Genomic DNA, 18,904 nt, shown 5'->3' with positions numbered 1-18,904 from the left:
TAAGTCAAATAACCCAAAATGGTTTGAAAAAGATAGGAAAGATTAGCACTCTACTACTTCTCTACATGTAAATAGGGTAAAGCATCTATTCTAATAAACATGTCAAATTTTTTTATAAAGATATTTATTTAAAAATATGACTTATTTGTTTAACTATATTTTAAATAAAAATAATAGTTTTATAACATACCAAAATTAAATTCTATAATTTATTGTCTAATAGTTAAAAAAATATATTCTCATATGAAAATAAGAAAGATTTTTAGAGATTAATAATTTTTAGTATTTTTTGTTATTATTTAGTCAATACAAATACAAATATTTTTTAATAAATAAATTTTATTAATTTATGTGTATAAATTTTAAAAAATATAAATATAAATTATATTAATTTAATTTATGTGTATAAAATTTTAATAAATATAGATATAAATTATATATTATTTGTGTATAAAATAATATATAAATATGAGTATAAATTATTATTAATAAAAAATAATAATATTTATTGGTAATACAACATTACTTCAAAGATAATTATAGAAATTTTATTAGAATATTAGTATAGTGTAAAATTTTAAAGAAAAAAACAAAAAGAATAAGTAACTCTTTTAACCTTGTCACGTCAAAGTATGAAACAGACGGATATATAGATAGTCACTTCTTCGTTGATTCATAATGATAATTAGTGGAATTATTAAAAATAAATTACATCAGAGAGAACCTCAAAGAGTCGATCTTAATTTTATTACGGGTAAAATATAATTTTTGTTTTCAAAATTTATTACAAATTTTAAAAATATTTTTAAATTTTATTTTATTTTAATTTTGTCTTAAAAAATTTTAACTTACATTAAATATACTCTAATGATTAATTTTTTAAAAAATTTAAGACTAATTCAACGATAATATTATAAAAACAAATACCAATACAAGTAAATCAAAGATAGTTGTCTGTGTTATTACTTATTACTAAATTAGTAATAACATTTTTAAAAATTTAACTATTAAAAATATATTTGATATAAATAAAATTTTTTTGAAAAGACAAAATTAAAACAAAAAAAATTAAAGATATTTTTAAAATTTTTAAAAATAAAAAAATATATTTTACTCATTTATTATTAATTATTTTAGTTGCTTAGTATCTATTTTTTCACATGATGCTTCTAGTGGTCTGATCCATATTATAATTGGAACATATAAACGCCGTGACTTGCATTGCATGGTCACAATATTCCATAGACCTTAGCTTCATCAACATTATTAAAAAGATTAGTTAGTTTATATATGCAGATTATTACAAATTCAAGTAGCCTCTCTATTTTGCAAGGTTCAAAAATTTAAAAATTAATCAAAGTTTAATCAAAATTGAACTAGATATAATAAAATAATTATTTATATATAAAATATAAATTTTTAATTTTAATATTTTTTGTATTTTATTATTTTAAAATAACTATACTATTTTGAAATATTGTTTAACCTCTAGGGGTCATGAATAAACATATAGTTATAAGAAATCTGACCCTAAGTTACCCTAAATACGTGAAAATTTTGAAACGAGACACAATATTCCTTTTCATTATTGTATTATTTGTACAATCCAATACATTTGCTAAAGTCACAATCATCATCAAATATTGAAGACGTTTTTAAGCGTTGAAGGTTTAAAAATAGTGAGAAATATTTTGACCATTTTGTGGCATGTTCATGATTTTATCATACCTAATTATCCGAACGTGTATAAAATAAATTGTTTGTATATATCACTAATATTGAAGTATTGATTAAGTTCTTACATATAATATATATGATTCAGGTATTACTTCAATAAGAAAAAGTCTAGGGGCTAGCAATTTTGTTAAATTCTAGCTACCATATAACTAGCAAAAAAAAGTGAGTCATTCGATAAAATTTTACACCAATCTTACACCATTAAAACTATTATTAATGACTATTTGATGGCTACAAATTACAAAAGTTGCTGACTCTCTATCATTCCTAAAAAAAAACATTGAATTGCTAGAATTAGTTCGGGTTGAACTTTAGCTTAAAAAATTAACAAGCTCAATAATCATATCCTTAATTGGTTATTAGTTAGTAGAAATTGACGTGGATATTAATGTTATGTACATATATATCAATATACGCATGACCAATCAAGATACAACATTCAATCTAAATCCGTGTGTGGTTGACTTGACTCCCATGGATCCATCAATTTCATTTTCATTAACTCACTGTTGGCGGTAACCAATAACAATAAGTTTATCTAATCATTTTGAATTGATCTAATAATTAACTCACTAATTTATTAACATTTTAAATAAATATTAAGAGATTTAAATTTTATTTTATACATATAATAATTTATTGATTAATAATAAATTTTTAAATAAAATTTTAATTTATAAGGATTTAATCTTTAACCTATTTTAAGAGATACTGTGGAAAGAAAAAAAAAACTAATAAACCTATCTCTGACAGTCTCTTCAATTATTTGGTTTCTCTGGCACACATTGAAAAAATGAGATTTATCATTTATGACACTGATATGTCATTCTATCTTATAAAACATGTGCGTCAAATTCCAAGAGAAAAAAAAGTATGTTGACCAAAATAATTAACCTTGCAGTGACAGAAGAAAAAATTATATCTAACAAATTATTATGAAATTAATTATTTTCATTGATTATATATCTAACCAAAATAATTCTGCTCTAACTTAGTAACTGATGTGTAACTGTTTCTGTTAGTTATAGTATACTCATGTATATATAGCTAAGCATATTTAATTTCTATTGTATTTACATATTCATTCAGATTAATCAATCATTACTAGTATTCTACAAGCTTTCTATGTTTTCCAATCTCTGCTTTATTGCTTACAATCTTTATACCTTGGATTATTTCTGACACCTAATACGGATAGCGTATGAATTTTGTTCTATAAATTTCGCTAATAACACAATATAATCATATTGTTAGTGGTGCCAAATAAATAATGGAAGTACTAGCTAGTTGGTGTAGGGGGGAAAGAAAAGAAAAGAAAAGGGTAGCTTACTTTGGCCACTATATAATGGGTTCAAAACACCGACAAATTCAATCATAGAGTAGTAAGGAATGACCGAGGAGTGTTAATATTTTATTAAAGAATAATGTTGTTGATCATCATTATTTGCCACCACTAATATATATACTATTCCTCTTCTTGGCCACTACATATTTGTCTACAATTTAGACTTTAATTTCATCATGGTGTAGGAAACCATATGAATTTATTTTTATTATTTGTTATTGACTTATTGTTACATACACATACACTAGTGTAGTAGTCTTTACAGTTTGAGAAAGTATGAGGAACTAATGTAATTAGTGTATAATGTATATAATGAGAATATTTTTGAAATTAATATTAAATGATAATTAAATTAATTAATTACAAAATTATTTTTAATTTTAAATACAAAGCAAATAAAAATTTCAACAAGTTACTAACACCTCGAATCGGTCTCCTTCTTCCTCTCTCTCTCCTTCTCCATCCTCTCTCATCGATGTCATTGAACTTAGGGGTGGTAAAGCGGGTCGGCCTGTCCCAACCCGTCCCGCCCCACCCCGTAATGGAGAATAGCTAATAATTAGGACTCATAACAAAAATAAATAATTCATTCGTGGGAAAAGCTTTTCCCACATCAAGCACTCATATATTTTTAACGTCTCTAGGTCTGTACCATAAATGGGGCAGGTCAGCCCGCCCCGCCAATTAAGATGGACTCAAAATTCTAGCCCGCCCCTCTTTATGGCGGATTGGTGGGTCAGCGGGCTAGTCCGCTTGACTCTTTTTTTTTTTGAAAAATAAAATTCATTAAAATTGACCAAAAAATAATTAAAATCAAATACAAATAAAAAATAGTTAAATTATAATATAATTTTTTTACTATCTTTTTTTTAATTTTTAACTTCAATAAAATTGTTCAAAATGATAGTCGTCAAAAGAATCATCTTTATTTTAAAAAATAAGTCACATAATTTGAGCATATATATAAAATTGTAAAATAAAATAAATAAAGTTAATAACTAAAAGAAGAATAAAAACAAAAAATAAAAAAAAGGTGTTTGAAAATTCTATAATTATTAATTTTATAATAGTAATCACTCTTTTATTTAATAAAAAAATAAAAAATAAAAATCTTCGACTCGGTGGACTGGCCCACCCGCTCCGCCAAAACCCGCGCAATTCGGAGGTGCGAATTTGGCGGATTATTGGGCTCCAAATTCTAATCCGACCCGCCTTTTTTAGCGGGTTAACCCGACAGGTTCAACCCTTTTTGCCATCCCTAGCTGAAACCGATAGAATCGCCGGCGCGAGAAGCGCTTCGCTGAAGACCAAGTTGTACCCTAACCCCAGCGAGGAGCTTCCGAAGAGTGAGATGAACTGGTACGCGACGCGGTTCGCGAGGCCGAGCTTGATGAATCCCTTGGTGAAGAAGAAGGCGAGGCAGACGAGCCACGGGATCGGGTCACCAAAGCCTGAAAACGCCGCAGCAAATGGAAGGATTTTAGTGAGGATGGAGACGCCAAGTCCGAGGATGGCGATGGCACCGAGATGCTAACTCTCTCTATCGACGGCGATGGAGGACCAGCTTCGACATGGCTGAACAATGTCCGACAGTAGAATTTTCTGCACCTTCAGCTGGATGCATCGTCGGCACGAAACGACGACAGGCATGATGGCGACGACGAGATGCATGTGGTAATGTTGCTGCTGCACCTTCCGCCATTATCATTGGCCTGCTGCTACTGGTAAAAGCCAAATACAAAGATGCCAGAAGGGGAAAGCCATGCAGTGGGCTGAGTAGTTGGGTAAAGAGCTGAGCCAAGTGGTATCTGATTATAACGTGGGTCTTGTGATGATGAGGAAATGGTGGTGATGAGAAGAAGGAGCGCCATTGTTGCCGCTGCAATATTATTGGCGACGAGATGCATGTAGATGTTTATTTTTTATGTAAATGAGATATTTTAATGTATTTAATGGTCAATTTATGATGACCATTTTAGTAGGTATGCGGATGATTATTTTAATTTTTATGTAGATGATTATTTTGACTGGATTGGGTTTAGTTATATACAATTAAAATATTCTAGATGTTCAATTCATTAAGTATGTAAATGACTATTTTTATTCTTAAGTGGATGGTTATTTTTATTAAGGGTGAGTGGCGTGTGACAAGTCAAGCAGCAAAGGTGAAGTGGGATGATTATTGATAAAGGTGGGGTGGCCGCCGGTTAAAAAAAAAGAGGGTATTGGAGTGAAATATTTTGGTAAATTAGAATTTTGGATGATTATTTTTTTGAAATAATTAATTAAATTTTTTAAAAATTTGAAATTTAACATTGGAAGATTTGAAATTTAAAATTTGAAATTTGATGTGAAATAACTGAATGAGAGTTTTTGAATTTAGAATAATCTATAAAAAAAATTTATTATTTATTTATTAAAATAAATAACTAATCTATTATACACATTGTCAAGATTTTTCATTGCTTCCTAGCAGAATTCAGAATAAAATTTAAGATGAATGCTATGGTGCCTAAGACATGGTGTCTAACTTCCTAAAAAAGATAAAGAAATAATATTTAGTAAACTTTAAATATTTTATTTTTATTTTATATATTTTATTTTTTACTTATAAAAATAAGTTAGATAATTTAAACACCACAATAAAAGACACCATAGAATCCACCAAAGTTTAAATCCAATGAATAGCACTCTATGAATAAACTACTTACATTTAATTTCCTTGCAACAATTTAATTATGGAAGTGAGGCACCGTACCATTAGGTTACACGTGCAAATCTTTGATCAATCCTATTGGTCAAAGGGGAAGAAAGTCAACCAGCACTTTTCATAACCAAGGTCACACCCATAGCTTATTTGGCTATGGACTGTACATATGATGTTACTCGTCATAACCAATGAAGAATAGGAGGGAGGGTTAATAGTTAAATTAATTTTTAAAAAATAAAATATTTTTTAAATTTTGTTTTTGAAATTTTTTTTTAATTAAATTATTAAATTGATTCATCAAAAATTAAAATTTAATTATATTTATCTTTCAGTTATTTTATTAACTTTTTTTAAAGATTAATGCTATAAAATATTAATTGATAATATATTTAATACTTAATATGTCTAATTATATTAGACATTAATCAAATATATTTATGAAAATTTATTAATTTAATTTTTTTAATTACAAAAATTATATTTTTAATATGACCAAATAACAAAATTAATAATTTTTTTTAATTAGATATGATAGGTGTCATGTATACTATCAGTTAACATTTTACATTATCAATTATTGATAGAAATTATAAGTGAAGTAATTAAAGGATAAATATAATTAATTTATAATTTTTAAAAAATTAATTTAATTGATAAATTTTTTTTGAAATAAATTTAAAAAATATTTTATTTTTTAAAAATTAATTTGACTACTAACTCATAATAATGAGGATGAAATGGATATATATTGCAATTTACATAAAGCACCATCTGTCATGTTGCATCCAATCCGATTTATTTAAGAAATTACCACTTGCCATATGAAATGTTGAATCAGATAACCATTGAGAACTTGTTAAGAGTTTGAAAGTCAAGCACTAAAAATTGAGTGTCATCAATTATTACCATGGCTAATTACTAATTAGCAAGTAAGATTTAAGAAGTTAAGAAATATATATATTATGTAATATATAATAATTAGATTACACGATGTTACTATTTTAGGGAACAAGAGCTAGAAAGTGGTCGAATAATAATAATCATCCCACTTTTTAAGAATATGATGTGAAGTTTATCAGCAAGTAGTGCTCTAAGGCAACTATATATGTGTAATTATTGCTTTGTAATCAAATTACTATCTAAATAATTGGACCTACCAGAAAAAAATAATATATAATTCTAATTGCTAGACTTATAGATGGAGTCCCTAATTAGGTGCCAGAACTTAAACTTTCACCCAATGAGCTAGGGGCCGAAGCAAATGGCATATCCAATTAAACAATTATTATTTAATTATCTAATGAAAACTTCAAAAGTAAAGGCAATACACATATATCTACTACTCTTGTTTTAGAATGCTGCAGGTAGTAGAAGTGTTTTTTTTTTTTTTTTTTTTTTTTACTTTTAATAAATATATGTTAAGCAACGGTGTTTTAATTAATGCATAGTGTCTCTATTTGATTGGACTCAATCAAAGGGATTATGGTCTTTTATGTATGTATCTAGAGGTTGAGGATTTGATTGGAGATAATTATATATGCCGTCCCATTAATTAATTTGGTGATGCTTCACTTTTAGTTAGATCCACTTTAGATATTATTGTTTGGTAATATAATATGAGGGACATGGATATGACTAGAATTTATAATTAAGGGACTCAATGTCAGAAACGTGATGCTATATATAGTTCTTCTTCCCACGTCCCACATACACCAACCTTAATTAGTGTGCAAATTAAAATATTAATACTAGTTAATTAAGATTAATTATGTATTTTTCTCACTAGCTAATTTTCTGAAGAGTGCAAGTATATATATATATATATATATACAAGTGTTTGACAATGTAATAGATCAACCCATTCAACAATAATATTGAATGATTTAAATACTTTCCTTGTTTATAAATTAAGAGGATAATTAATATATTAATATATATTATTCTATATGTATAATTATTCTTCTAAAAATGTATAACTATATTTTCTTAAAAGCAATTTTGTTCGTTGACTACGAGATCTACTAATTAAAGTTCTTCCGTTCATTGATTCACATAAATATAGTCGTATAGATATATACTTATATTTATAGGTTGAAGATAGGATATATGAATTGCTGACGAGGCTGCAATTACGTTAGTAGATAAATTCAATCATCATTTTAGTATCTATCGTAATAGTCATACTAAATTTCCACCTGCTTGTGGTGTTGGACTATGCTTGGAAATAGTAGTAACTATGGAATTGGATATCATTTGGATCAGGCTACCCAAGAAATATTAGTGCATTTATGTATCAATAATAATACTACTGTTTATACATCAAATATTTTATAATTATATTAGATAGACACTAAAATTAATTGTTAGGATAAAATATATATTAAAAATAAATTAAGTTATACATATTTATATATAAATATATAGTAACTAATTATAATCAAATATGTATAAATAATATTTTTAAATATTTTATACACATATAAAAAAATTGTTTTTAATAATTTATATATATAAATTATATTTTAATTAACAAAATAAAAGAACGTATTAATTGTTAAAAAAATTAAAATTAAAATAATATTTATTATAACGAATTTTTTTTTTTTTGGTGACTATTATAACGAGTATACGTACAATTAATAACAGAATTGTTTATTTATTTTCTATATGTATCCTCTAGAATTTGGTCTTTCTTGTCCATGTTCTTCGGCGGTAATTTGGTGGTTCATGGTTTTATAATCTTAGAATTTGTTAATGCCTACACGCACCGATCAAGTTTGGAGAAAATGACTCATCTCAATCCCGTTGAATAAATAACCAAATAAAAAATCAGAAAAATATTATTAGCTTTATTTCTCTTCAGACAACCGCTTTCTTTGTATCTTGTCTAATTATCTTTGTTCATTTTCCACAAACATCAGAAGAGTCAAAATCAAACAAAAGATTACTTTAAACATCTTTATACTAGAAGAATTTCTAAATCCAAACTATATATATATAATAGCTAGTTTCACATTGGCTAAAAAAAAGTTTGGATAACTTTCTAACTTTACAAAATGGTAATATTACCGTGTTAGTTTTAGAGTTGAGACTCCAAATTAAACAATGTGTGGTTCTCCAAAACTGTAATCAGCGATGATCATGGCAAAAGTTCTCATTAATTAGTAGGTTAGTCACTTTTTTAATTTTCCTTTTGGAATTACCGGAAGCTAGAATTAGAACGATGTAGCCATGTAGCAATCAGAGTTGACTACGATGCATGGTTGGAGTAATAGTTAAAAAATGTGCGTCAAAAGACACTGTATTTGATTCGTAACTTCTAATTATAGGCTTTATGACATCCTTGAGTCTTAGAGAAGGACAATAATATATATAGTTCCTCTTCTTCAGAACTTCCTTGTGGAAAATAAGGAGAAAACATTATACTAATTGTATCTTTTTAAATGAGTTACTATAATACTTTATTTTTTTTATTTTTGGTTTGGTTGTGCGGGTAGGGGCTGTAACCATAGGATTATTGAATAATAATGCTATGCCTAACAATGTATTGTAACATGTTTTGACTGATGAGAACATATATAATGACCATGGGCTCAGTATCTAATGACTAAAGTCTTAAGAATAATACAATGTGCCATGGATTGCGGTCACAGCCCTATACGGCTGTACCTAACACAACCCTGACTTACCTTAAGCTGCATTAATTTCCTGGTTTTTTTTTTCTCTTCCCCCCTCCTCTGTCCTTTTTTATTGTATTTGTTTTTTTTACAATATTTCTCAATTCAATAAAATAAGAACTAATTCATTACGAATCGAAATTTTAATTAAGGATCTATCTTTAGTCAATAAGTTGACACATATACACAATAGAATTTGAATCATCAATAGTTATTTAAACAAATGAGTGAATTGGTATTCCATCAATTTAAATTGATTTTGTATTTTTATCCTGCATTTATGGGGAGTTAATGGTGAAGCTATTAGGTCTGAATTCAAGTGTTCAAAAATATCCATGCATCTATTGGGTTTAACCTGCCCCCAGCCGTGACCTATAAGTAGCAACTAGCAAGTCAATAATGTATATTGAGAAAAGTTAGTGTAAAAAATTTTTTAGGTCCAAAAAAAGTTTTTGTTTCCATTTTTTTTTTCATCAGCTAGGTCAACCCAACAGGTTGTCAACTACTTTTTGTTTTTTGGTCAGGGTCAACTACTTAAATTAATAATACAGTCTGACAAAAACCCTCCTCTCCGTGTAGCATTGGCCTTTTTTGTGTGTGTCTGTTTTCTTTGGGCTTAGGCCCCGATAACTTACCCAATAAAAAAAGAGTCGACGGAAAAATAAGAGAATTAAAATGGTGAGACTCTTTGACCAAAAAAAAAAAAAATGGTGAGACTCTCATATTGGTGGCAAATATGTAAGTGTCATAAACCATATCTTCGGAATCTCAATAGATACAATAGATTAAGAACTCTTAAATAGAATGTGATCCGTCACCTTATAACTCGGTCTTTATTGTGCATTATGAGTTATAATTCAGCGTTAATTATCATTTATTCTTTTCTTGTAACCGACACCTTCATTACCAACTTAATGACCATCATTTCAATTTTAATGACCAAACGGTCATAACATGAATATCATTCATCAATTCTATGCCTATAAAAGGAACCTTCTATATCTAATCTCAGGAGCAACATGATAAGTTCTATATCATGATAACTTCTATTTCATGTCTTACATTCTGTATTCATAGAATTATTCTTATACCTCTTAAACACTTACTGACTTGAGCGTCGGAGTGTCTTTTGCAGGTACCCACCCCATTGTTCTCTCATTGCCAACGTATACCTCATCTTGACGGAGAGTTTACAAGTATTCACCGGCGGACGAGTTATACACCGTCCAATCTCAACAAGAACAGAATGTGTTAAGAGTATGTGAGTTGTATGATAAATAAATAAATAAATAATAGGAAATTAATATTATATATACTTTTTAAAGTGTCTTTTAAACATAAGACATTTCTTATTTTTTGAGTCACTTTTAGAATTGAATTAGACTTAGGACCTATTTAAAAAAATTCAGAAGTTATTTTTTTTCAACTTTGAAATTATGAAAAAATTGTAGTATTAGTATTTGATATAATTTTTAAAATTAATGTGTGGCTTCTCGAAAAGTTATTCAAAGTACTTATAAAAAAATTTAAAAAAATAATTTCTTTTTTTTTCTAAAAGTTATCTATCATTGAAATTTTAAATAAGTACTTCTGTTATTAAAAAAAATTAAATATAAAATAATTTATTTATAAATTATTTTTAATATAAATTCTTATAAGTTAAGCTTCTTTTAATAAAGATCTTAATTAAATTGTGTATCCAAACTAGCCCTAACTCAATTATTTTAGTAATGTATAATAAACGAATCCAAAAGACAAAAAAAGGCCTAATAAAAGAGAAGCAAGCTTTGTATTGCAATGTTGTACCTGAACATTGTTTGAATTGCCGAGTTTAATTAATATGACTAGCTAATCAAGCGGAAATTAAAGATGTAAAATACGGGCAATATGTTTTATTTGTCAGAGAATATAATACTACTGAAGTGATACCTCATTCTTATGCACATTCTTATATCCGCATTAGTTTTGAATCAAAAGCGGCATCACTATTTCATTATAGATAAGCTTTTTTTACATATACATTAAAAAGGAAAATTAAAAATCATAGGTAAGTTTATCATTCTTGTGTGAAATCGTGTCCAGCAAGTCAAGAATTTAGAAGAAGCAAGAAGAGAATCTGATGTTCACCGTATAGATTGCAGAACGGTGAATCTCAAAGGAATAGAATGATAAATAAATCTAATATATAGAGTAGGCTAGGGGTGCTAATTCCTAACTACTAACCGTAATAACAGAAAAACAGAAAGCTGCCAAGTCAGCAAGCTTCTAACTAACTTAAGACTACGTTTGGATCTTCTTTAAGTCTCACATCTTGTGTTAATCAATACGAGATGCGAGCAATAACATTGATAAATTAATTTAATTAACTCACTAAATGTATAACATCCCATGCAAACTTGCAGACCTTCATTTATTTACTTTCCTAAGTTTCTTGTATAACATATATAATTAAATTATGCAAAATAACCAATATGAAGACAGTGGTCAGAACTCACATATTTTTGTTTCTCTGAAGCTCTTACTGTAATTAGAGATTTGAATAGAGCAATAATAATAATAATAATAATAATAATAATAATAATAATAATACAAAAAAAGGTAGTCAAGAAAAGAAAAAGGAAAAAAGTGTTACTGTTCATCTTCCTCTCTTAAGTGCCTTCTCAGCAGTGTCAACTTCCTCCAAGATCCTGGCCCGACGCTTGGCGGGAATGGGGGCAGTGGGTCCGAAACTGATGTAGTGACCGGAAACGGCATTGAGAGCAGAGTACATATCCCTGAAGGAAGCTCTTCCAAGAAGCGCTTTCTCTCTTCTGTATTTTGCAACCCATGAGTTTGAAGTGTCCCTCAGTTCTGCAACTGCTGCTGCCACGTTAGGGTCATTCTTGTCCATTGTTATTGTTGTCCTCACCTTGTTTATCACTTCCTCTGTCTCCTTCACGTACTCTTCGTCCTCTGCAGCCAGCGCGCTTGGTGCCACCATAATAGGGACGGCGGCCAGCAATGACGATGACACCGCCGTGATGGAGAAGAAGAGTTCACGGCGTGATGTGCTGTTGGTGGAGGAGGGTTTGGGTTTGACTGTAGTGTTGGTTGTTAGTGGGAGTGACGATTTGGGTGTGGATGTTGGTGTTATGAGAGTTGGGGAAGCCATGGTTGGTTGGTTGTTTGGGGAAGAAGAAGAAGGAGGAGTTTGGTTTTGTTGTGTTGATGTGTGGGGTGAGAGAGAAGAAGTGAGTGTTGTTGCCACGTGGGCTTATCGTCTTATCTTTGGTGTTGGTATTTGGATGAGAAAATAACCAATGATTTGTAAGCTTTAGATACACTCATTGTCACGTGTCCTCACTTCTCAATTCTCACTCACTATGCACAAGAGAGAGCTCAACTACAACAACAATTCTCATTAGTATGTCATTTTTTTGGACACTAATGTCTATTAGTAGTGAAAAAGTTTAGCGCCTGCAATTTTATTGAAAAAGTAATATCACATTTTTGAATAAAATTTTATACCATTAAAATTATTAATAATAACTAATTAATAAATATAAATTACAAAATTTATTGACCGTTAACACTCTTCATTAGTAGTTAGTAGTTACACCAATTCTGAATTTATGTTTTGGTCAATTTGCTCCTATTTTTTTATATTTTAATGAGAATTTTTTGCATATTCTTTCAACTCATTTAATTATGTACCGTTGATTTTATATATGAGTAATGTTAGATAATTATTTTTTTTAGTTAATATTAATTATTATATATTGCATTAATATTTGCTTAATTTATTTTTACATATTACTCAATTAGTGAATAATTATGTTAGGTATGCATTAAAACTAATTATTAAAATTAATTATTAGTATAAAATATATATTAAAATATAAAAAATATATTAAAATAAAATAAATTATATATATATTTATACATAAATACATAATAATTAATATTAATGTATAAATAATATTTTTGATTAGTAAATTATATAATTCTTTCCTAAGTACACAGGTGTCGAATTTAGTTAGTTGATATATATCCATTTTAATATGGACTTTTAAGTAGATCTATCATGAATAATCTTCATAGATTATATCAACTAGAACACAGATATTGGACAAATTTAGGGAAACAATCTCTCTTGTTTCTCGAGTCTTTTTATTTTTTCTCCAAGGGTCAATGTTCAATGGAAATTAAATTCCAATGTTTGGGTCCTTCATAAGAGCATATTTTTCTTGGATGAAGCTCTTTTGTTTTCTACATTTTTGTCTAGAAACTACGGGCAAGAAGATAAAGGCCCAATAAACAAATGATTTCTACAAGTAAGCCGTTAAAAAAAAGCAGATGAGGCAATGGCATAGAGGAATTGTTGGCCTCCTAGAGAGCGGCACAGGGGTCGAGTTCAGGTTAAATTTAGGAAGTGAATAGTGTGTGTTGTAGATAGGGATGGCAAAACTTTTTGGAGGATTTTCTCGGGCATTGTCTCAAACAGGAATTTAAAGATGGAGAATTTTTTTTTTGCAAAAATGAGGATGGACCAAAACTCTTTCGAGATAGACGTGAAGACTTGAGTAGAGATTTTGTTCCGATTTCGTTAATCTCCTGAATTATTAAATTTACTTAAATATTTTTAATAATTTATTTTTAATATAAATTTTTTAATCATTTCATATATATATATATATATTAAAAAACTTAACCCTAATTTTAAAAGTGTTTTTTCTTTTTTTCATAATACAAATATTGTATCGTTCTACTTCTCAATTATCTTAGAAGGTCAGAACTCATAGATTCCAATCTCCCATAATATTACAATCATATTTCTAACTACTTTTGTTCAATATTCATCGTGTTGTCACCCTCTCACCATTTCATTATCTCTTATCGCATCGTCTTTTTTTTTTTTTACCACTGTATGACTATATCTTTGTATATTGTAATAATATTTTTTATTTTTTATTTTATTTTAATTTTTTTATTATAACTTTCATATAAATGATCAATATAGGAAAATGGAAAATGGGACCCGCGAGAAATAAGAATCTGCAGGAAATGAAAAAGGGAGAAAATATTTTTCAATGGCGGGAATTGGGATAGGAACGGAGAGTAAATTTATGGGCGGAGACGGAGACCAAAAAGGTATTTTCTGCCTCTATCCTGACTCGTTATCATCCCTAGTTGTAGACCACAAAAAAATTCAATAAAAAAGATGTTCAAAAATTAACTTAAGTTGGTCGAGTAATTAACTCACTTGTCCAGTTAGTAAATGAAGCCTATATATATGATCCGAACCAAGTTTAAAGCATTACTAGATTAAGGTAGGAACAATTTTGCATTGTCTTAGAGATTGTGATTGGTCTTTATTCATCTGGTTGACACTGTTACTTTTGTAGATAGAGCTCCATCCAAAAATAGGTCAAGTATAAAATGAGAAGAGAAGTCAAATATAAATATTAGAACTAATTTTTTAAAAATAATATGCATGGTACATAATATATTTTTTTTTTTTTAGGTTTATGGAGAAGTTTAGAAAGAAATAAGAAGATTTTTGCTCAAGAGACATCCTTTATAGCTAAGGTTGCTTTCCGTGCACGTCTGTTAGTAGAGGAATTCCATTCCGGGACAAGACTTTTATCTTGGCTAGGAGCTTTTATTCCAAGGAAAATTGGATATGCTAAATTCAATTGTCATGGAAAGTGTTTTTGATTGTGACAACAGAGCAGGATTTGGTTGTGCCTTAGGGAATGGTTATAGAAACTGGATTAGAGATTGTTAGTGTTTAAGCTTGGAGCTCTTTGCGATCTATTAGGGATTGATGTTAGTTTAGGAAATAAGATTCAGAAAAGTTGATTGTTAATTATGTGCAGAGACAATAAGTTTTACTAAGAATTGGAAACTACCATTAGATCATGCAAAAAGAGATGAACGATTAAAATTTTTAACATGAAACTTCAACAATCTTGGAGTATTAAAGTTTGGAAAAATCTAGAAATAGATAGAATTAATTTCAAGAATTAGAATTTATTTTTTTTAATTGTCTTTGCTGCGTGAATAAATTATTTTAATAACTAAATTTAATTTAGTCTAGCAACTAATTTACTTAAATAAAAATCACTAACATAAATGTGTAGCTGAATTATGAACTTCATCCACAAATTTTTGTGTTTTCTTTTAAAAATTTACGTGCTTAAGATAAAAAATTTGTGTATTTTTTTACTTATGTTTCTTTTTAAAAATTTTGTCATTTATTGTTAATCTATTTCTATATTTTTTTTAAAAAAATTCATGTGTTTGTTAATTTTGCAAATGCGAGAAGTAGTGTATAAAATTAATTACATATTGAAGAAAGTAAAAAAAAAAAAAGTGAGGAATTTATAAGAAGAAAAATTCAATAGCTTGTTACTGTAAGACAACTTCAGAGATTTCAAGAAGCATGTAAATAATTATTGTGGATGAAAAAGGCTTTTTGGGGTGATGGCCTCCACGGCTCCACCTAGTCGAAAAAGGAAGATTTGTTGTGTTTTTTTTCTTTCTTTTATGAAGTCTAAGTCTAATTTTTTTGGGTGTCTCTTCTCACCCATTGTGTCACAACCCTAATAAGATTTTGGAGTCATTTTGAGAGAGTGTGTGTAGTCATCAAAGTGAGAAAGAAGAGGAAAAACATAATTTTCGTTTTTATGCAAAATAGTAAATTTCAAATAACAGTTTTCCATTCGTTCACTTTTGTTGGGTTTTTTTTCTCTCCTTTATGAGGCTCAAGTCCAATTTTTTTTGGGTGTCTCTTCTCACCCAGTGCGTCACAACCCTAATCAGATTTTGGAGTCATTTTGAGAGAGAGTGTGTGTAGTCATTAAAGTGAGAAAGAAGAGGAAAAACAGAATTTTCGTTTTTATGCAAAATAGTAAATTTCAAATAGCAGTTTCTCATTCGTTCACCGTTGGATCGACGTAAAATTTGGACTGAAGATTTTTCTCATCTTGTTCTTCATTATAGACGGTGAAAATTTTGATTAGTGGGTTGCAGATAGAGAAATAGGCTTCGAACAACAGCTCTATTTTTGGGTATTTTTCATCTTCTTTTGCTTCTCATTTGTAAGCTTTGATACTTTGATGTTTTGGATGGTTATATGCATGATTTGTGCTTTGTTTGAGACTCTTATACCTCAATTGATTATAGTGGAGCTATTTCATTGGTGTGGACGACTCGTGGTTTTTACCTCACACATTGAGGGGGTTTTCCACGTTAAAATCTCGGTATATTCTTGTTATTGCTTTACTTGCTATATTTGCTTGTTCATAGTTGCAACCATATTATGTTGTGAGTGCTTTCATATTATTCTTGTGTTGGATATTTGGGTTGCTTCCGCTGCTGGGCTCTTTCATACTGGTATCAGAGCCGACGGTTAATCGGTCTTGTTTAAAGAGTCTTCAAGGTGAAACATCAAAAGTCTTTCCGGCAAAGGTGGTCCGGATAGTGTGTCCTGTGGTGTGGTGCGACGGTGTGATAGACGAATACTCATATGTGGTGGAAGAATTAGAGGAGAGTTGATGTTTTATGTGGAGACTCACACTTAAGGAGGAGATTGTTAATGTTGCAAGTGTGAGAAGTAGTATATGAAATTAATCCCACGTTGAAGAAAGTAAGAAAGAGTGAAGAGTTTATAAAATGAGAAATCTATTAACTTACTATCTTAAAGTTTTGAGTTAGATGTGGTGTCTTTTCATTCCCGAAATTTTTCCAATAGTCGAGAGCTCTCCATAGTAGCCCAATAGTGTTATACAAAGAAAAAAAATACAAACGAATAATAGCATACCATGAAATGACAAAGAAAATTTATTATTATATTAACTTAGCCAACCTTTAATTTCTTTTTAAATCAAAGTTGCATTGCATTCTTCCTGCATTGTGGCTAAGACAATGCACAAGGTCGGTGTTGCTGTATGTTGATTGAAACTCAAGTTCACCTTTTATCTTTTTAGCATATTAATAAATATTTGTTTGTGCATGTCATTGAATTGGATATGCACATAATCAATAATCATGGCAAATACTCATTCAAAAGAGCATAATTTGAGTAGATATGGCACAAAGTAGCACTATGAACTATGATATATGTACCTGGAAAGCAAGATAGTAAAGTGAATAAAAGGCCTATATTTTAGACAATTTGTTGTAAAGATATATAAATCAAAGAGCATAATTAAGAGAAAGTAGTAATGAGAAAAAAAGACTAAGGATACTAGCTATCCAACCTAGCAATGAAAATAACAGTGTAGCAAAATATATAGCAATAATTTTAAAAAGAAGAATTCATGAACTTTGGTACAGCTGGATATTTATTAACGGAAAAATAATAAAGCGAAAATCCATAGTGAAAAAAGCAGTTGGATATCCGTGATTTTTGTCCACTTTAGATGAAGCTGTTTTATATAAATGAACCCTCAACTAGATTCTCAATTTACTTTTAGCATTAATGATCCATTAGATATTTAAATTATACAAAAGTAAATTAGTTGAAATAGTAATGGTAATTCAGATATTTTCAACCAGTTATAATTCAAACGACATAGTCTCTTCATATTTACTTAGAGATGGCGGATTCGAGTTTCGAGTCTCTCTATCTCAGATATTATTGGCTCATCTTCAATCTTTAATAGCAGTAATAAAAAGAATCTTATCAACTAACAGGAACCAAGTGAATTAGTATTCTAGGTTATCTTTAGGTCAATATTTCATAAATTCAAAATGTATATTACCGGAGGGTTAAATATTCAAAATCTAATTAAAGGAAACCCATGGAATTATTCACTAATTTCAGTGTTATAGCTAAGCTACCATTTTATATCTCTTCAAGCTATGCAGCTTGAAGTAATCATGAAATAAAAATTTCCATAAGAAGAAAAAATTCGTGGCTAAAAGTTTAATTAAGTACTTAATTTTGAGTGTTTTTTAATTTATAAAAAAATATTTTATTAATTTTAATATTTTTTTATAATAAAAATTTAATTATAAAATAAAAATAATATCTATTAAAAGTTTTTAAAATATAAAAAATGTAACTGTAAATTTAGTAAAATTATAGAAATGGATAAAAAATTACTAGTTAGTGACAGTTAAAAAATTATACCAATATTATTAGAGTCAAAGAATTTGTATACATACATATAAAAATTTCTGGGAAGAAAAACGAATTAATTAAATTCAATGCTATATCTTCTGCTTTCTTTGTCTATCTTAACATCATCATAAGTATGACTTAGCAAACATGAACCTTGGTGTCACAATCTGCTTGTACTTAAAAAGAAAAAAACAAACAAGTAGCTACACAATGATCCTTATGGAAAGTGGAAGCCCATGTTTTCTTCCCCTCTTTTGGGGCCACTACTCATCATCAGAAAAAATATTTAAAGATAGAGGAAAAAAATGAAAAGAAAAAATGATATA

General features: G+C 28.6%; 1 protein-coding gene across 1 annotated transcript; it reads right to left on the bottom strand.

The window, feature by feature from the left end:
• Positions 1-11,950: 11,950 nt before the first annotated feature.
• Positions 11,951-12,862, bottom strand: LOC112772865 (photosystem II repair protein PSB27-H1, chloroplastic). The gene has a single exon (XM_025817866.3). It carries the CDS (start codon positions 12,618-12,620, stop codon positions 12,105-12,107), a length of 516 nt encoding a protein of 171 aa, XP_025673651.1. The 5' UTR covers positions 12,621-12,862; the 3' UTR covers positions 11,951-12,104.
• Between the last annotated feature and the right edge of the window lie 6,042 nt (positions 12,863-18,904).

Source organism: Arachis hypogaea, chromosome 18 (assembly GCF_003086295.3).
Source record: "Arachis hypogaea cultivar Tifrunner chromosome 18, arahy.Tifrunner.gnm2.J5K5, whole genome shotgun sequence".
Taxonomy (NCBI): Eukaryota; Viridiplantae; Streptophyta; class Magnoliopsida; order Fabales; family Fabaceae; genus Arachis; species Arachis hypogaea.
The sequence above is the reverse complement of the archived record's forward strand: the minus strand, read 5'-3'. Positions and strand labels throughout refer to the sequence as shown.

Bases quoted from the DNA above. Each gene is read 5' to 3' on its own strand.
- LOC112772865 (XM_025817866.3), bottom strand. From the start codon at position 12,620: ATGGCTTCCCCAACTCTCATAACACCAACATCCACACCCAAATCGTCA.